At 41.3% G+C, this 18,794-nt stretch overlaps 1 protein-coding gene across 1 annotated transcript in view; it reads left to right on the top strand.

Moving 5' to 3' along the window:
- The window catches only part of SPMIP2 (sperm microtubule inner protein 2), a 102,372-nt gene that overhangs the window by 50,726 nt on the left and 32,852 nt on the right, over positions 1-18,794 (top strand). Inside the window, exons 2-3 of the mRNA XM_060097845.1 lie at positions 642-874; positions 15,651-15,709. Coding sequence (XP_059953828.1) covers positions 642-874; positions 15,651-15,709 — 292 coding nt within the window. The remainder of the gene's footprint in view (positions 1-641; positions 875-15,650; positions 15,710-18,794) is intronic.

The following is an 18,794-nucleotide window of genomic DNA, read 5'->3' as shown; positions in this document are numbered from 1 at the left end:
GAGAACAGACTTGTGGTTGCCCAGGGGGAGGAGGTTGGGGGGGATGGACTGGGAATATGGGGTTGGTAGATGCAAACTAGTATATAGAGAATGGATAAACAACCAAGTCCTACTATAGCAGACTATAGCTATAGTAGAGCACAGGGAACTATATTCAATATCCTGTGATCAGCCATCATGGAAAAGAATTTGAAAGAGAATGTGTGTGTGTGTGTGTGTGTGTGTGTGTGTGTGTGTGTAACTGAATCATTTTGCTGTACTGCAGAAATTAACACAACATTGTAAATCAACTATACTTCAATAAAATAAAATTTAAAAAAAGAACGTGTCTGTATTAAGTTGGTTATAAAGAAAACCACGAGACAGCCTGTCGGCTCATTAGCTGTGACTCTGGACAAGTAACCAATCCTTCTGGGCCTCGTTTTCCCCACCTATCAACTGGGGGAAATAATACACCCAACTGCATTTGGTTAATACAAGGAGTAATTGAATTAACATATCTAAAAGGCTTATGAGAGCACCTGGAATATAGTCAATGACATACAAGCATTAGCTATTATTATTTCCACCATTTAGAATAAAGCGTCTTAGAATAAAGTGTGGAGATTTTTTTTAAGTGTTTTTTTTCTTTCTGTTTTAAGGCCCAGATTATGTAAAGGATCATCTCCCTAAAATTGCTCAGCATACTTCCTATATAGGAGAGAAGTGTCCTGCATTAGAAAAAACGGGAGATCTCAGATATTTACGGAGGCCTGCCTCAAAGAGAAGCTTGCCGGCCAAATATAAATCTGAGTATGTTGGTGAAATTGGTTGGGGAATACCAGTGTATGATTTTATCAACAAAACAAGGCTTCAGACTGGCTTTCACGTTAAGGTATTTTTCTTAAATTTATGCTCCTCCTTGCACATTGTTTTCTGGTTTGAATGCTTTCTGAGTTTGCTTCCATAGGAAATGTCATGCTCTTGACCTGTCCTTGAGAAGCAATGGCATTGGAGTTTTTGCAGAAAAATGAGTGTGTGAATAAATGTACTTGCTGCTGTCACTCCCTTCGTCCTTCAGTACCAGCAAGGAGAGGTGTGAAGGGTGTGAAGCCGAGGGCAATCCAAGAGCATTTGCACTTGGCTTTGGAATGCATCCAGATTCCCATCTACGCTGTGACATTCACACACGCTCCCCCATCCTTGCAAGGCTTGGTGAGTGGGTGGTGTTAAAGCAGCAGCCTGTGCTGGACTTCATCCACCAACCTAGAAACCAGCCCCAGAGCTTTAAAACCCACTGTGTGGATCATGCCTTTAAATCAGAGCATCCAGGGCACGTAGTCGGAGGGCTCTTAGAAAACTTGTCTATCTCCGTTTGGTGATGTGGATGCGGGCGTGACCCCACACGTTCTCCTCTGAAACAGGAGAGAGCACGGGTGATTTTAGAAGCAAAATCTGAGAATTCAGACTTTTTTCCCAGGTGAGGCTTTGCCTGAAAATATGTATCAACGATGCAGTAACTGGATTTCTTAAGGCAATATAGTACAGCCTCATATAGTAAAGGTTAACGAAGGGAAAAGCCTTTTTCTGGCCAACCCTTGGCAAGTACAGGAGAGCAGCTGGGAGCTCAGTCTTTGAGGTCAAGAAGGGTTCCACTCCTGCCTCTGAGTCAGGTCCAACTCTGCGACCCTGGGCTTGAGCTCACCTCCCTGGGTCTCCATGCCTCCTCTGCCCCGCGGCAGCGTTAAGAGTGCCCACTTCCTAAGACCACCTGAATTCCTATCCCACTCCTGCCACCTGCTAGCTGTGAGTGGCCTTGGCCAGTTCCTTGACCTCTGTGCCTCTTCATCATGAATCTGAGCATTTGCTTTATCAGGCTGTCATAAAGAAACATTTGTAAAGTGCTGGGCACCATGCCTGGAACACATCAAGGCTCTATGTCTTTTATGTTTCTTAACTTCCCAGCATAAGGTTTTCCTAGTTACATACAAAACCCAAAAAGCGAAAACCCTTTTAGGTTAAGTTAAGAATAAAAGAGAACTTCCCTAATCTGACAATCTACAAAAAACAACAACAACAAAAAAACCTATAACAATAGCAATACTGAATGATAAAACATTGAAAGCATTTCTCTTTAAGATCCGGAACAAGACACAGATTCCCCAAATCATGATTTTTTCATTCAGCTTTGTACTGATGGTCTTAACCATGGCAGTAAGGGGGAAAAAAAGTATAAAGTGTGTAAGGATTGAAGTGGAAGAAGCAAAGCTATCATTATTTGCTGATAATATGCTTGTCCACGTAGAATACCTCAAAGTATAAGAGAATTTGGTAGTCAACAGGATACAAAATCCAGGTACGAAAATCAATTTTATTTTTATATATGAGAAACAGACAGAAAATGCAATAAAACAGGATACTACTTACAGTGTCATCAACAGATACAAAGTATGTAGGAATAGATCTTAAAAAAGGATATTCTGGCCCAACATTGTAAATCAACTATACTTCAATTAAAAAAATAAAGATGTTCAACACATGGAGAAAAATGATAAAACTATTGAAACAAGATCTAAATAAATGGAAAGATACATCATGTTGATGAATTGGAAGATTCAATATCATAAAGATGTCAAATCTATCAGATTGATAAAAATAATTCCCATGCAATTACAATAAAAATCACATTTTTTTTCCTGAATAAAAAGACTATGTCTTAGCATGATTCTTGTTATGTCGTGACTTCTAAATACGAGGTCATGAGGAACGTGCTCTGCATTGGTACCCGGCACGCAGTTGACACCCCGATGTCAATGACTGGGACTGTGGTTTTGTACTTAATGTCACTCAGAGCCAGTGACACAGACTGAGGGCTCGGGTTCCTAAACTGGGTCTTACTCAGGCAATAAAGATGAAGGTCAGAAACTTGATTCGATATCAAAAGTGGCCACCAGTGAGAAGAGGACAAACCCAAAGCAAGGCAGCCAGTTTGAACAGAGTCCAGAACATCTGTTGCCTTGTTGCTTCTCTCCAGTGATGCCGGGCTTTTGTGCACAGCCCTTGATCTGTTGCCCATCTTGAGTGTGTGCAGCTGTGAATGCAAGATTCACGTCAGCCTTGACTTAGCCTTCCAGGAAGGGATTTATTTGGTTTCTTGTGATGGAATTTCACAGACGGCTCTAAATCCCCGCTTTGCGTGATAGCGCGGTCCTCTGAACCCTGGTGGGACTGAGTGTGAGCCATACAGAGACCTCTACCCCACCACCCAACCCTGTGGCTCACATAGAAGCTGGTCTTGTTTGGCATAGGCTGTGAGGACTTGTCATCCGTGCATTTTCTTGGCCCCAGCATTTGGACAGTAATTGTTTTCAAAGATGTACTTATCTCAGGTAACGATCTTAAACAAGTCTTAAAGGATTCCTTGGACTTAGAACTTTATCATGAGAACAAAAATATGCACTGGGGCTTCCCTGGTGGTGCAGTGGTTGGGAGTCCGCCTGCCGATGCAGGGGACACGGATTCGTGCCCCGGTCCGGGAGGATCCCACATGCCGTGGAGCGGCTGGGCCCGTGAGCCATGACCGCTGACCCTGTGCGTCCGGAGCCTGTGCTCTATAATGGGAGAGGCCACAACAGTGAAGGGCCCGCGTAATGCAAAAAAAAAAAAAAGATGCACTGAGAATGACTGTACATACAGGTCAAGAACCACATATGATTTACCCACCAGCTAAGGCCTAGGATTTGTCACCAAGACTGCTAACCTCCCCCAACCCTGCAACCAGGGCCTGCTTCCATCCCCTGCCCCCCAAGGTCAGCTTCTGAGTCAAGCCCCATACTTGGATACCTTATCAACGCAGAGCTCCAGGCAGGCCCTTCCGATCAATGAGACTTGGCTGGAAGTGACGTTTGAGCTGATAGATACACAGACACTCCATGCCTAGAAACAAGCCCCTAATCACAAATAACATGTGAGCATCTGTGCCATGAATTCACACCTCCTCGACAGGGAGCTGGTCCATTCCTTAGTGCGATGTAACCCAGGGCAACGTCTCCATCCGCGTCCTTTTCTCTCTCTGGCTCCTTGCCTTGGTAGCCCTCGATCACATCCCCATGACGTCTGTGTCTGTAAGAGTCCCACCAAGGTGGCACCTTGTTTCTGTCTAACCTCAGAGATTCCTCGGTGGCTCCCACTGAGATAACTCAGAACTTTGATTTTAAGCACAAACCTTCACCTAGTGGATTTTTATAGCCAGAACAGCTGCTCTTCCTAATTTCCTGCTCTAGGTTCCAGTAAGACCAGCAGCTAAGGAAGCTCGGGCACCTACAGTAGACTCGGTAACATGCCTGGGGCAGCTGCTTCCTGCCCGGGAATGGTCTCTCCTCTCTGGGGCACTGGGAAGGGGTCTATAGATCATCTGGATTTGGGTAGGAAGATAGTGACTTGCAGGCTGAGTGACACCTGAAAAAGTTCCCACATTGCAGTGGTCAGTGAAAATGACAACATTGGGTCTCTCTTCTGGGTCTTTCTGTGTTTGGCTATTTCCTGCTCGGATGTGGGGCTGCAGTGCAATGATGATACACGTGTAATAAACCAGTAAAGATCACTGCTTTTGTTACTGTCTCAGATTTAAGAGCAGTACATTCTTCTTCTTCTTTTTTTTAATGGATTTGGTCTCTGCCAAACTGTGTGTTGTTTCTGCAACAGTATATGGAGACCAGTGAAACAATTCCTTTGGTTTCAAACTGAGGAGCGTGTCTAACTGGTTCGTAACTGGGTTCGTAGTGGTTTGTAGCTAAGTGGTTCGTGTCTCCCTCCCCTGGCCTTGCTTTAACCCAGGTCTCCCGATGCCTGTTTTCTGCTCCTGCATCCGACCTCAGGGCCAGATGATTTGACACTTGGTTTTCCCACAGAAACAATGCAATACTGGACTTGAGGACTGACTCTTCATAGGTGTGGTCCCAAAGACAATATTAAATCAGTGAATCATAACAGCTATTACAACCAATATATCATACGGTATAATACCTTGAGCGATGTGTAGAAGATAAACCCTGTGTAGAAGAGAACCATGGGGATGCGCCAATAATATAGTTATATGGGATACAGTGTCATATAATAAAAAGGAAATTTTTTGAGGCTTTGAAACTCCTGCCTCCTGTTTATCTGCCCCAAATTCCCGTGTTATGAACACAGAGGGCTTCTCTGAGTTTCATGGACGTGGGAACAGACTTCTTGATGGATGTCGAATACATCAATCCAAGGTCGGTTGCTTTATGAGACATTTTTCTCACTGTGAATTTATTTAGAGAAAGTAAACATAAAAAGAGCTCTTGCTGTGGGAATGTAAATTGGTGCAGCCACTGTGGGCAACAGTATGGAGGTTCCTCAGAAACTGAAAATACAGCTACCATATGATCCTGCAATCCCACTCCTGGGCATATATCCAGACAAAACCATAATTCAAAAAGATACATGCTATGTATAGCTGATTCACTTTGTTATACAGAAGAAACTAACACACCATTGTAAAGCAATTATACTCCAGTAAAGATGTTAAAAAAAAAAAAAGATGCATGCAATGTTCATAGCAGCACTATTCACAATAGCCAAGACATGGAAACAGCCTAAGTGTCCATCAACAGAGGAATGGATAAAGATGTGGCACATATATACAATGAAATATTACTCAGCCATAAAAAGAATGAAATAATGCCATTTGCAGCAACATGGATGGACCTAGAGATTGTCATACTGAGTGAAGTATACCAGACAGAGAAAGACAAATATCATATGATATCACTTATGCGTGGAATCTAAAATATGGCAGAGAGACTTCCCTGGCAGTCCAGTGGTTGAGACTTGGTGCTTCCACTGCAGGGGGCACGGGTTCGATCCCTGGTGTGGGAAATAAGATCCCACATGCCGTGCAGTGCGGCCAAAAAGTAAAATAAAATAAAATAAAATATGATAGAAATGAGCTTATTTATGAAGCAGAAACAGACCCACAGATACAGAAAACAAACTTTTGGTTACCAAAGGGGAAAGGGGGTGAGGGAGGGATAAATTAGGAGCTTGGGATTAACATATACACACTACTATGTATAAAACATAAACAACAGGGTCCTACTGTATAGCACAGGGACCTATATTCAATATCTTAATAATAAACCATAATGGAAAAGAATATGAAAAGATATACATAACTAAATCACTTGGCTGTACACCAGAAACCAACACAACAGTGTATATCAACTATACTCCAATAAAATAAAATTTTTAAAAAAGAGCTCCCGTTGACTATTTACTATGTGAGGAAGGCACTGTGATCATTTTCATCTTACAGAGGAGGGGTCGGAGATATTGACAGCCGAGGCCCCTTGCCTGAGGCTGTACAGCTGGTCAGTGATGGAGCTGGGATCTCAGCCCAGGCCGAGAGCTCAGGGACTTCATGGGAGCCCAGCGTGTGTGAGAGGAAGGGACAGAAAACGAAGTCGGAACACGGGGCTGGAGCCGCTGGGCGAGACGCTCATCAGGGCGAGCACTTTTCCCTGAGGCAGTGTCCGCCCGGGTCAGTCCCAGTTGCCTTGTCTCCTAAGGGCCCGTCCTTTCTTCACGGGGCCTCAAGCCTCTCCCAGATCCCCACCACTGTGCATCGTTTGCACACAGATGCTTCATTCATGATAGTAAAATGAATCATCAGTAGTGAATATCACCCACATATTTGACATAATAAGAAAGAGCTTAGTAATAGTTATTTTCTTTTTTGTTTCTTTATTAAATCTTAAAATTTTTTTATTGGAGAATAGTTGATTTACAATCTTGTGTTAGTTTCAAGTGTACAGCAAAGTGATTCAGTTATATATACATATGTATCTATTTTTTCCAGATCCTTTTCCCTTGTAGGTTATTACAAAATATTGAGTGAAGGTCCCTGTGCTATACAGTAGGTCCTTGTTGTTTATCTATCTTATATATAGTAGTGTATATGTTAATCCCAAACTCCTAATTTATCCCTCCCCTCCCCTTTCCCCTTTGGTAACCATAAGTTTGTTTTCTATGTCTGTGAGTCTATTTCTGTTTTGTATATAAGTTCATTTGTAATTTTTTTTAAGATTTCACATATAAGTTATATCATATGATATTTGTATTTCTCTGTCTGATGTACTTCACTTAGTATCATAATCTCTAGGTCCATCCGTGTTGCTCCAAATGGCATTATTTCGTTCTTTTTATGGCTGAGTAATATTCCATTGTATAAATGTGCCACATCGTCTTTATCCATTCGTCAATGGACATTTAGATTGTTTCCATGTCTTGGCTACTGTAAATAGTGCTGCAGTGAACATTGGGGTGCATGTCTCTTTTCAAATTACGGTTTTCTCTGGATATATGCCCAGAAGTGGGATTGCAGGGTCATATGGTAGCTCTATTTTTAGTTTTATTATTTTCCAGTTTCTGTGTAATAAGCACTCTAGAGTGCTTCAAAACATATCATCAAATATTATCTTTGGCATTCTGGAAAAAAAAAGAGAAGACAGTGACGTTCCCCGCCCCCCAAACTGTACCTTATTTCCAGCCCCACCCTGTGCATTCTCCCAAACCCACCTTCACATGACAGCGTCCCAGAAAATTTTCAAAATCACCTAGAAAAGAGAAGTATTGTTGGTGTGCAGTTGACCACCAATCACACATTTTAGAATTTCTGGGTGTTTTTCCCCCCAAGCTTCTCATTTACCTTTGGGTTCATTTGGGTGAATCACAAACAGTCTCATTAAAATTCCTAAGATCTCACATTTCTAATCTCCAGATGTTATTAACAATATAGAAGACTTTTGAAAGATAATAAAGCTTCCTTTTCCAACCAACTTATAAAAGCAAAATAGAAAATAGCTTTCCTAAGATTAGGAGCGCCTTGGGATGGCTGCTGTTTCTTTCCCAGATGGGTGTGTGTTTATTTCTCACTCTATATTTCTTAGAGTTATTTGCATCCTAACAGTTTGTCATTTAATATAAAAATAATTACATGAGCACCTTTCATCCTTAAGTGCTGTGTAAAGTAATGGCTTTCCTGGTACCACGGGAAGCCTTTAGTAGGGGAGGGCCACATGCTGACTGCCTATGAAGGAGAAGAAACCTTGGCTACAGAAGCCAAATAACCCTCCTTTTTCTTGAAAATAATATATTAACATCATCAATGCCCTTCTATGCAGGTGTTATATTTTCTCCATTTTATAAATCCTGGCTTTATATAGGATTCCTCAAATAAATTGAAGGAACTTACTTGTATCCGAACTCCCAGGAAATAAGTTTTTAAGTTTGATGCTTCCTTTCTGGAACAGACCATGAAAACAACAAGCGAGGCACATATCACTGATATGCATTCTCTGTGCTGTGTTCAAAGCCATTCCGTGAAGAATAGCGGGTTTGGAAAGAGAAGCATCTCTACTGATAGCTGGGGACACTGCCACTCCACATGTCACCAGGCATCCCAGCCCCAGCCAGATGTGGGCTTCCTCCTTGTGGCTGTGAGTTTATGGATGATTATTGGTGAATTGGAAAAAAAGACATCCTAATGTACACATCTTTTGTTAGGGTGTGGAAATGTGAAAAGAAAGAGTGGGGGGGAGAGGAAAGGAAGGAGGGAGGAAGAAAGAAAGGAACTCAGTGTAATTCAGAGTCTAGTGAGTGATTTTATTCTTAATTAAGGGAGGCTAAAAATACATCATGGTGGTTACTAGTTTTTGTAAGTCTTGACATGCATCTTGAGTATGCATCTCAATGTAAACATCACCTTTTTAAAAAATTACACTTCTTAAAGTTAGTATTAAGCATATGCCATAGGTTTTCAACAAATAGTATTTGATGATGATAAGGAGATAGAAAGCTAAGAAAAAGTTGTATAAATTAGAATGGGTTCTAGTAAACCTGACGTTGGCTCCACAGCCAGGGTCCTTTAAATTTACTGTCAAGAATTTGGAAACTTGTGTGTGATCTAATATCCCAAGCACAGGTGGCTAAAATACCAGGACATATGTTTTCTAAATCTTGGCTTTTTAAGATCTTTGGAGGAAATTCTAATACCATTATAAATTTAGGATTATACTTTTCCCTACTATTCATATACAACACTTCCGGGGTACCTCCACTGCTTTGACAAAAATGCATAGAATGCATAGCAATCTGGAGATATCTATTCTCTTCCCAGGACTGAACCTAGGACCCAAGAAATCTTAATTGAGCAAATTGAAAACAACCCATTCAACAGAGGGGCCCCTGGTACGTGGTCCCACTGTCTCTGGGCACAAAGAAAGTGGCATTGAAAATAAGTGCTTTGGAAGCCTTGTGGGCTCCTGCAGCTGGGGAGGAATTCGTAGGAAGTTTCTTTGTGCTGTGATCGTTGTTGAAGTTTTTGGTGAGACAGTTGGTCTCCACAGTGCCAGCCACATCCCAAACGGCTGTAAGCACCTTGAGGTCTGAGAGCTGTGTCTTATTTGGCTTTGTACTGACAGCATCCACAGCCCTCCGTGCAGTGCTTAGCACAGCGTACGTGATCGTCAAGAAATGATGGGAGACGGAGACTGAAATCCCATTCTTTTCTCATTCAGAGTCTTTGTTAAGAGACCAAGTTGCAGAAGGGGGGGAGATGAGCTTTTAAGCATGTGTGAGATTGAGAATTATTTTCCTCCCAGCTTATTCAACAGTCATTTGAGAACTACTTAGCCTATATTTTTTATTACTGAAACTTAGTTATACTGTTACGTTCACAGTGCCTGAGCTACCACCCCCAGTGTCATTCTGTGTTATAGAGCTAATTGGACAGTTAACTTGGAACACTCTTCCTAACCTTTGAATTAACAACAGTGCCAACACATTAGGAAACTCCAAGGGTAACAACGGTCACCAGCCAGGCACTTGATTATATTTCAGAAACTGTGTACTGGGCACAAGCAGAGACTCGGGAAGCTCCCATGTCGCTTTTCTGTAGGTTGAATAGTTGAATCCACTCGTATTTCACACCCTGGTAGGGACCTTCTGCTAACTCTGGATAAAGGGCTGGTAGCAGAATGATTGGTTACTCATCACATATCCTAACAATTCCCAACAGAATAAGCTCTAATCTTGCTTTAAAATAAAATTCTAGTGTATCTTGAATTATCACGTGAATAAGGAAAACATTAATCTCTCTGGGGAAGTGCAGAAAAAATAATAGAAATGTGCCTTCTCTCTGAGAGTAAATGAGGCAGCGAGGATTCATAGTGCTTTTCAGGGCAAATCTATGCCTTAATGAAAAACTGAATATGCAAAAGTAGCCAGTTGAAGAAATTTTCATTTCCCCTCTTTTCTTTCTTTGCATGCTAGTCTGCCTACTATTCTTTATAATGTCTCAGTTTTTGCACCTATAAAACGGGCATTGCATTAGTTTTCTATTGAGCATAACCTAATACCACATAACATCTTAAAACAACACCATTTATTTGCTCACAGTTCTATAGGTCAGAAGTCCCAAGAAGGCCTGGCTGGGTTCTCTGCTCAGCACTCACTAGGCTGGATGCAAGGTGTTGGCTGTGGCTGTGATCTCACCTGAGGCTTGGAGGCTCTTCCAAGTTCATGGGGTTGTTCCAGCTTTCAGTTCCTTGGGGTTGTAGGACTGAGGTCCCATTTCTCTGCTGGCTGTCAGCCAGGGACCAGTCTCAGCCTCAAGAATCTGCCCACATACCATAGCCGTGGTGCCCTCCATCTTTAAAGCCAGCAACAGATGCTCTCCCTCATGTCCAAATCCCTCTCCCACTTCAAATCCCCTTTGCCTGGAAGAGCCCAGATCCTTTCAGGAGCTCACCTGATGAAGTTTGGGCCACTGGGGATAATCTCCCTTTCTTACAGTCAACTGATTTAGGATCTTAATTACATCTGCAAAATCCCTTCACAGCAGTACCTAGTATTTGGTTGAATATCTGGGAGAAGGTGTATATACCAAGGAGTGAGAATCTTGGGGGTCTTTAGACTTCTGTCTTCCACAGGGATAATAACAATAACTTAGAGTGTTGTTAAATGGATTAGGTGAGATGTGTAGAAAGCACTTAACATAGTATCTAGTACAGACTCTAGTACAGTCTCAAGAAATGGGATCTAGTATTATTAATGTCTCTATATACTGTATTTTCTTGCCTACATGGATTTTTTTTTAGCTCACTTTATTGTTTTTTTTTTTAATTTTTTGGCTGCATTGGGTCTTCGTTGCTGCACACGGGCTTTCTCTCTAGTTGCAGTGAGTGGGGGGACTCTTCACTGCGGTGCGTAGGCTTCTCATTGGTGGCTTCAGGCTCTAGGCATGTGGGCTTCAGTAGTTGCAGCATGCGGGCTCAGTAGTTGTGGCTCACAAGCTCTAGAGCCCAGGCTCAGCAGTTGTGGCGCATGGGCTTGTTTGCTCCTTGGAATGTGGGATCTTCCCGGACCAGGGATTGAACCCATGTCCCCTGCATTGGCAGGCAGATTCTTAACCACTGCACCACCACGGAAGTCCTGGATTTTAAAATTATATTATGATAAGCACATTAGAAACATAATGGAATATGTTTCTCATTATTTGGATACTCCACAGAAAACACATACTGGGGCCAGAGTCAAGGAACTCATGAAACTTACTGTTTAGTCTGTTTGCTGAAAGTTGATGTACTAATTCAAATTAAATAAACAGTGCAGTAAAAAAAAAAAAAAAAAAGGAGACCAGGATATAATTCATGTGGTACTCAACTCAAGCTCACGTATAATGTGGCATAAAATGAAATATGAGCCTCTGCATTGTTCAATTTTTGTTTTTTAGTGAGAAAAATGCCTCACCGAATCCATGCCTTGAACACTGACATTTTTCAGAGAGAACTGTTTTGTTTCTACTCCTGCTCTGAATATAAAATGAATGCTTCAAATGCGCCATGTACACAAAGGCTTGAAGCCCCCCTTTCTCCCTTCAATAGTTCCAGTCTAGAATAGGCAGCATTATGCAATTTGGTGACCCAACGCCAGCAATGAGAATGCTTCTCACTGGCTGTGGGAAGAAAGACACCTAAGCAGTTAACAGTAATATTTTGCAAATGGAAGCAAGTGAAGAAAAAATTACATTAGCATAAGAAAAGGTAGCCTTAGGGGATTTTCCACTCCAGTGTTTGGTACTGAGAGCTCTATGTTGCAAAGGAGGAGGATGGCGAAGGGAAACTCTAGTGTCCACACATTCTTGAAACGCATTGCCATTGTACTTATTCTGCTGGCGAGAAAGACCTCTTAGTTACAGAGATGGAAAACAGTCCTTTCTAGTAAGGAAAGTCAAAATTGGATATATTAGGAAAAACATCCTGAGCTAAGTACAGCAAGAAAGCAAGAGGATTCCTCAGTGATGGCAGTTCTAGACTAGAGATGATTTGGGATTAAAAATGAATTTTTTAAGCAATGATTTTCATTGTTAACTAGAATGGGCCCCAATGTCTGTGATTACTTTAACTCAAATTTAACAGCTCATTTCAGAAATTGTGTCTAATTCACAGTACCTGAATGTAATTACCAGACATATCCTTTTAAATTAATACCTAGACTTATTTAAAGGTTGCTTAATAGGGAATACCCAACTTAAAGTTACGATTATTTTCGCTAGTTGAAAACATGCAAAATAACTGTAAAGATTCTCACTGATTTCCTTAAGATAGAGAATATACTAATCAGTTGTTATCTGTTTCTGTGAAGATGTTGAATTTGTTTTTGAATCAGTCTTTGCTTTACTCTTATGAATAACTGATCAGTAAAAAAAAAGATTTTTTGATTCTGAATTTCATTGGATTTAATAGCAGAGTGAGCATGACTGTCCAAATAAATCATGATGAATTTCATTAATTAAGATAGAAAAGGGTCAACTTATTTTAGATAAATTTTTATGATATTATATGCTGATTAACTGTAGGAGAAATAGAGGGGTTGGGGGGCAAATGAATCTGTTGTATGTTTCTAAGAACAGTCTTTCCAAATTAAGACAATGAAATTTTGGTTATTAAAAATGGGAACAAAGATCAAAGAAGATTGTCCAAGTCCTGGGAAATTTGTCGAAAAGCTGATAATAAAATTATTTATAAGTCCATTGATAAGGTCAGTATTTAGGGAATCATGTGTCAGAAATCTATTGGGAACAAGGATTTTACCATTACATACAGATTATCACTTTTCAAATTTTCTATGGAATAGCGGGTCAACCTGGCATTTAAATCTTGTTTATTTTGTCCCTTCCTTTCTTTGTTTATTTTATACATGGACATTAAAGTTCTAGAAGTGACCAATTTTCAGGTCTTCATCACTGAGAAGATGACCTAAGTAAATAGATCTGCTTTCCCAACACAAATAACTCTGAAGCACTTGATCAGGAAAGTCATTCTAAACCAAAGTTTGAGAAGAAAGGAAGAAAACAGGGAAGATAAAAAAGAGTACAAGATGATTCCTCTGATATTAACAGTAGGATATGAATTTGCTACTTTTTTTTCTTTTTTCTTTTTGAAGTATAGTTGATTTACAATGTTGTCTTATTTTCTGGTGTACAGCAAAGTGATACAGTTAGACAGATAGAAGATAGGTAGATAGATAGATATTCTTTTTCAGATTCTTTTCCATTATAGCTTATTTCAAGATATTGAATATAGTTCCCTGTGCTATGCAGTAAATCCTTGTTACTTATATGAACTACTATTTATTTGTTAATCCCAAGCTCCTAATTTATCCTTCCCCGCCCTTTCCCCTTTGGTAACTGTAAAATTGTTATCTATGTCTGTGAGTCTATTTCTGTTTTGTATATAAGTTCATTTATATCTTTTTTTTCAGATTCCACATGTAAGTGATATCATATATTTGTCTTTCTCTATCTGGCTTACTTCACTTAGTATGATAATCTCTAGGTCCATCCTTGTTGCTGCAAATGGCATTATTTCATTATGGTTGAGTACTATTCCTTTGTATATATACACCACATCTTCTTTATCATCTGTCAGTGGTCACTTAGGGGGTTTCCATGTCTTGGCTATTGTGAATAGTGCTGCTATGGACACTGGGGTGCATTTATCTTTTCGAATTATGTTTTTCTCCAGATACATGCCCAGGAGTGGGATTGCTGGGTCATATGCTAACTCTATTTTCAGTTTTTTAAGGAACCTCCATACTGTTCTCCACAGTGGCTGTATCAATTTACATTCCCACCAACAGTGCAGGAGGGTTCCCTTTTCTCCACACCCTCTCCAGCATTCGTTATTTGTAGACTTTTTAGTGATGGCCATTCTGACTGGTGTGAGGTGATACCTCATTGTAGTTTTGATTTGTATTTCTCTAATAATTCGTGATTTTGAGCATCTTTTCATGTGCCTGTTGGCCATCTGTATGTCTTCTTTGGATAAATGTTTATTTAGGTCTTCTGCCCATTTTTCTATTGGGTTGTTTGTTTTTTTGATATTGAGCCATATGAGCTATTTGTATATTTTGGAAATGTATCCCTTGTCAGTTGCCTCATTTGATTTTGCTACTTTTTGATATGTTACGAATATAGCATCCTGCATCAATGTAAAAATGCATTCCAAAACTGAAGTGAAGGGCTTCCCTGGTGGCGCAGTGGTTGAGAATCTGCCTGCCAATGCAGGGGACGTGGGTTTGAGCCGTGGTCTGGGAGGATCCCACATGCCACGGAGCGACTAGGCCCGTGAGCCACAACTACTGAGCCTGCACATCTGGAGCCTGTGCTCCACAACAAGAGAGGCCACGATAGTGAGTGGCCCGTGCACCACAATGAAGAGTGGCCCCCGCTTGCCGCAACTAGAGAAGCCCTCGCACAGAAATGAAAACCCAACACAGCCAAAAATAAATAAATTAATTAATTAAAAATAAATAGACAAAACTGAAGTGAAGTACTTTTGATAATCCCTATCACTGTTTCCCAACCCTAGTATGGAAAATCGAGAAATGATTAAGGCCCCAAACCCTTTTCAGTATAAGTCTGACACCCCCATTTCCCATGTTTATGCATAAAATGTGTCCTCCATTGACAGTTCCTGGGGAAAAGAGGCCAGTCTATAGTCATCTATTCAGTTATGAGAGATAATTTCTATGCACATGAAAGGGCACGGGGATTATGTTTTCATGTGAGAACTAGTTCTAAGCAGCCAAATATTTTATCGATATTCTGTGATGCTTTCTGAAAGGAACATTCAGAGCTAGACTGCACCACAGGCTGTCTATCGCCCAGCTCTTTCCTGTGCTATAGCCACCACATTTCCTAATTCTGTGAGGGCAAGGTGAAGTGAAAAGAGCTGAGCTGTTTGAATCTAAATGATAAATTGTGGTTTTGCATGCCTGCTGGTGTAGACACAGAATCATTAGGAGCTTAGAGATTGTGGATGACACTCTTCTTGGGACCCAGCACCTGTCCTTTGACAGAGAGGGAAGGGGAAGCACAGAGGCTCAGAGTTATTTTACCTCTTATGCCTTTTCCTCTCAGTTCAAAAATCAAAAGACCATCTTCTTTCAACTGAATTTAGCATTTCCTGTTTAATTGCTCAACCTGACCTCCTTTCTGACCAGGAACCCAGACTCTCAGACATGTTTGTGCCCAGTGACATTGGAATCAGGGGACTTGATTCATGTTTTTCCTTTTACAGTATGAAGAGTTCAGTCAAGCTGCTGTTGAGAAACTAAGCCACAGATACCAGAACCCATGGTAAGCACATACTAATACATTTTACATCAATTAATTAATGTGTTTCCTTCCTAAATTAGGAACAGGGTTAATATTTTAAAACTTTTTATGTCCTATAGGTTTCTTTGTATAATTATGAATTTTTATTCCTCATAAACAAAATGTTCACTATCTACTAGGTTTTCATTAAGGGGAGGAAAGAGGTGGGGCAAGCATGGTGAGGGCACAGTGGAGAAAAAGGAACCAGCCTGTTAAGGACAGCCACTGGACAGGTCTGGTAGCTTTAGCTACATAAATAATTCTTTTTGTGGAAGAACAAGAATATAAGTTTTTTGGTTAAAAAAAACCCTTATGGGACTTCCCTGGTGGCACAGTGGTTAAGAATCCACCTGCCGGGGCCTCCCTGGTGGCGCAAGTGGTTGAGAGTCCGCCTGCCGATGCAGGGGATACGGGTTCGTGCCCCGGTCTGGGAGGATCCCATATGCCGCGGAGCGGCTGGGCCCGTGAGCCATGGCCGCTGAGCCTGCGCGTCCGGAGCCTGCGCGTCCGGAGCCTGTGCTCCGCAACGGGGGAGGCCACAACAGTGAGAGGCCCGCATACCGCAAAAAAAAAAAAAAAAAAAAAAAAAAAAAAAGAATCCACCTGCCAATGCAGGGGACATGGGTTCGAGCCCTGGTCTGGGAAGATCCCACACGCCATGGAGCAACTAAGCCCGTGTACCATAACTACTGAGCCCACGCACCACAACTACTGAAACCTGAGCACCTAGAGCCCATGCTCTGCAACAGGAGAGGCCACCGCAATGAGAAGCCCATGCACTGCAATGAAGAGTAGCCCCCACTCGCCACAACTAAAGAAAGCCCACGTGCAGCAACGAAGACCCAACGCAGCCAAAAATAAATAAAATAATTTAAAAAGTAAATAAAAAAATTAAAGTAAAAATTTTAAAACCCTCATTTCATGCTGTTGGCCTAGAAACCATCATAACAGGTCATGCTGGTTAATAAACGTATTCCTACTGAAGTCACACCATGGCTTGAATTGACACTCTCTTAAGGCAGCTGGTAACCTAAATTAAACATGCCTAGTGCAAGGTATGTTCAATTACGGGAAAAGCAAAACCTAGGCGTGTCATCCAGATGGAACATGTAATTCAGATTTCTAAGAGGGAAAGGGATCAATCAGCATTGCTCTTAAAAACTGCAGATTCAGTAATGTCTTTGTTCTCCTTAGACTTTTGCAGGTCAGGGTTTCTGGAGCTGACTTCACCTCCTTTTTAATCATTGAAGATTCCCGTTATTAGCATGTACAAAATTAGTGGATTTTAGTCTGTTTCTGCTATATCACCACAACATAAGCTGCACCAAAAAGAGACAAGACCATAAACCCCATGTCAAATGTCTATTAGTTACTACAATACGATCCAGGACAACAAAAGATATCATTGCACAATTCCTACAACTTACAAAGCATATCCTATGTTTAAAGCCATGGAGAAATAGTTACAATTATTGCATGCAAAGCACATGTTCTCATTTAAATATTCCACTTCATTTGTTCAAATAACATTGCAAGCACCTATTTACAAATACCCTATCAAATATTTCTAAGCAAAAACAAAAAAATAATGAAAGGCCATTGAAAATCACAGTTACTTCAACAAGCATTGGTGATACAAGTGTGAACATCTGCTCAACTTATTTAAACATAAAAAACTTGTTGGAAAGAATCTGAGAAATATTGACACTTTGAGCATTTTCCTTAGATGAAAGAATGTTGGCTACATGCACTTGTAAGGAATATGACATGGATTGTACCAAGCCATGAGGATGCAAGATGTTTATGAGAAAGACCTTGTACCTAGGGAATTGTGGATTCAGTTGGGAAATTGTAGATAAATATATATATCAAGGGCTTCCCTGGTGGCGCAGTGGTTGAGAGTCCGCCTGCTGATGCAGGGGACATGGGTTCGTGCCCCGGTCCGGGAGGATCCCACATGCCGTGGAGCGGCTGGGCCCGTGAGCCATGGCCACTGAGCCTGAGGGTCCGGAGCCTGTGCTCCGCAATGGGAGAGGCCACAACAGTGAGAGACCCTCGTACCGCAAAAAAAAAAAAAAAAAAAAAATTTAAATATAAAGTTAAAAATTAGATTTGCCCGCAGCCTCTGGCTTGGGTCCTGTTTCTAACTAGTCAGGTGTCAGTAACCTGAATGCTGCCCTCTCTAGACTAAGCACAACTGCTGCTAAAAAGCCTTCCAGGCCCCACCTTCAGGCTGGGGAGAGGCTCTTGAAGAGAATGCTGACTCTGACAGGCCCAGGTGTGCCCACCTGCTTGCGTTCTCTCAAGCTGGACCGAGGGCCATCTCCATCCTGGGCAAGTTTCGTGCTTAGCCTCCCCGACCGTTTTCATGTTCTGTCCTCTCAGTCAACTGCATTCACTCTATAAATCTAGCACCTCCTGTATTCAAAGCACTGCTAGATCCTGCACCCACAGTGCTGAACAAGACAAGCCCGGTATATGCCCTTCTTGGAATTTGTATTCTAGGGAAGGGGAGAGACATTGAACAACTATGTCATACTGTCTTTCATGCTTTTAAATAATTTTTTTAATGACAAATATAATGCATGCTTATGGCAACAAATAAAGCGATATAGTGGTATATTAAAGAAAAGTTAATATCCTGCCCTATTCCGTCCAGTTCATGATAAAACATTTCATTACAAAGGGTGTTTATGGGATGGAAAGAGAACGTTTTACCAGGGACATCGACCTGGACTGAAGGTCAGAGACGTGTTCACCCAAGAAGTAATTATTAAGTTGGCTTGGAAAGGTGAGTGTAAGATCATTCCTGGCCCAGGGAACGGCCTGAACAGGGTTCAGAGGATGGAAAGAATGTATCTAGTTAGGACCAGGGTGGCAATGGGAGGGGAGCAAGATGAAGGTCAGATTTTGTAGAACCTTGTGGCCAGGTTAGAAGGTTTGAATTTTAACCTAAGAACAAAGAGAATTCATTGGAAGGTTTAAAACAGAAAGCAACGTAATCCAATTTTTTTAAAAGATCCCTCTGGAATGTTGGAGTGCTGTGTGGAGAAAAAAATTGAGAATT

Source organism: Mesoplodon densirostris, chromosome 1, assembly GCF_025265405.1.
Source record: "Mesoplodon densirostris isolate mMesDen1 chromosome 1, mMesDen1 primary haplotype, whole genome shotgun sequence".
In the NCBI taxonomy this organism is placed as follows: domain Eukaryota; kingdom Metazoa; phylum Chordata; class Mammalia; order Artiodactyla; family Ziphiidae; genus Mesoplodon; species Mesoplodon densirostris.
The sequence above is the reverse complement of the archived record's forward strand: the minus strand, read 5'-3'. Positions and strand labels throughout refer to the sequence as shown.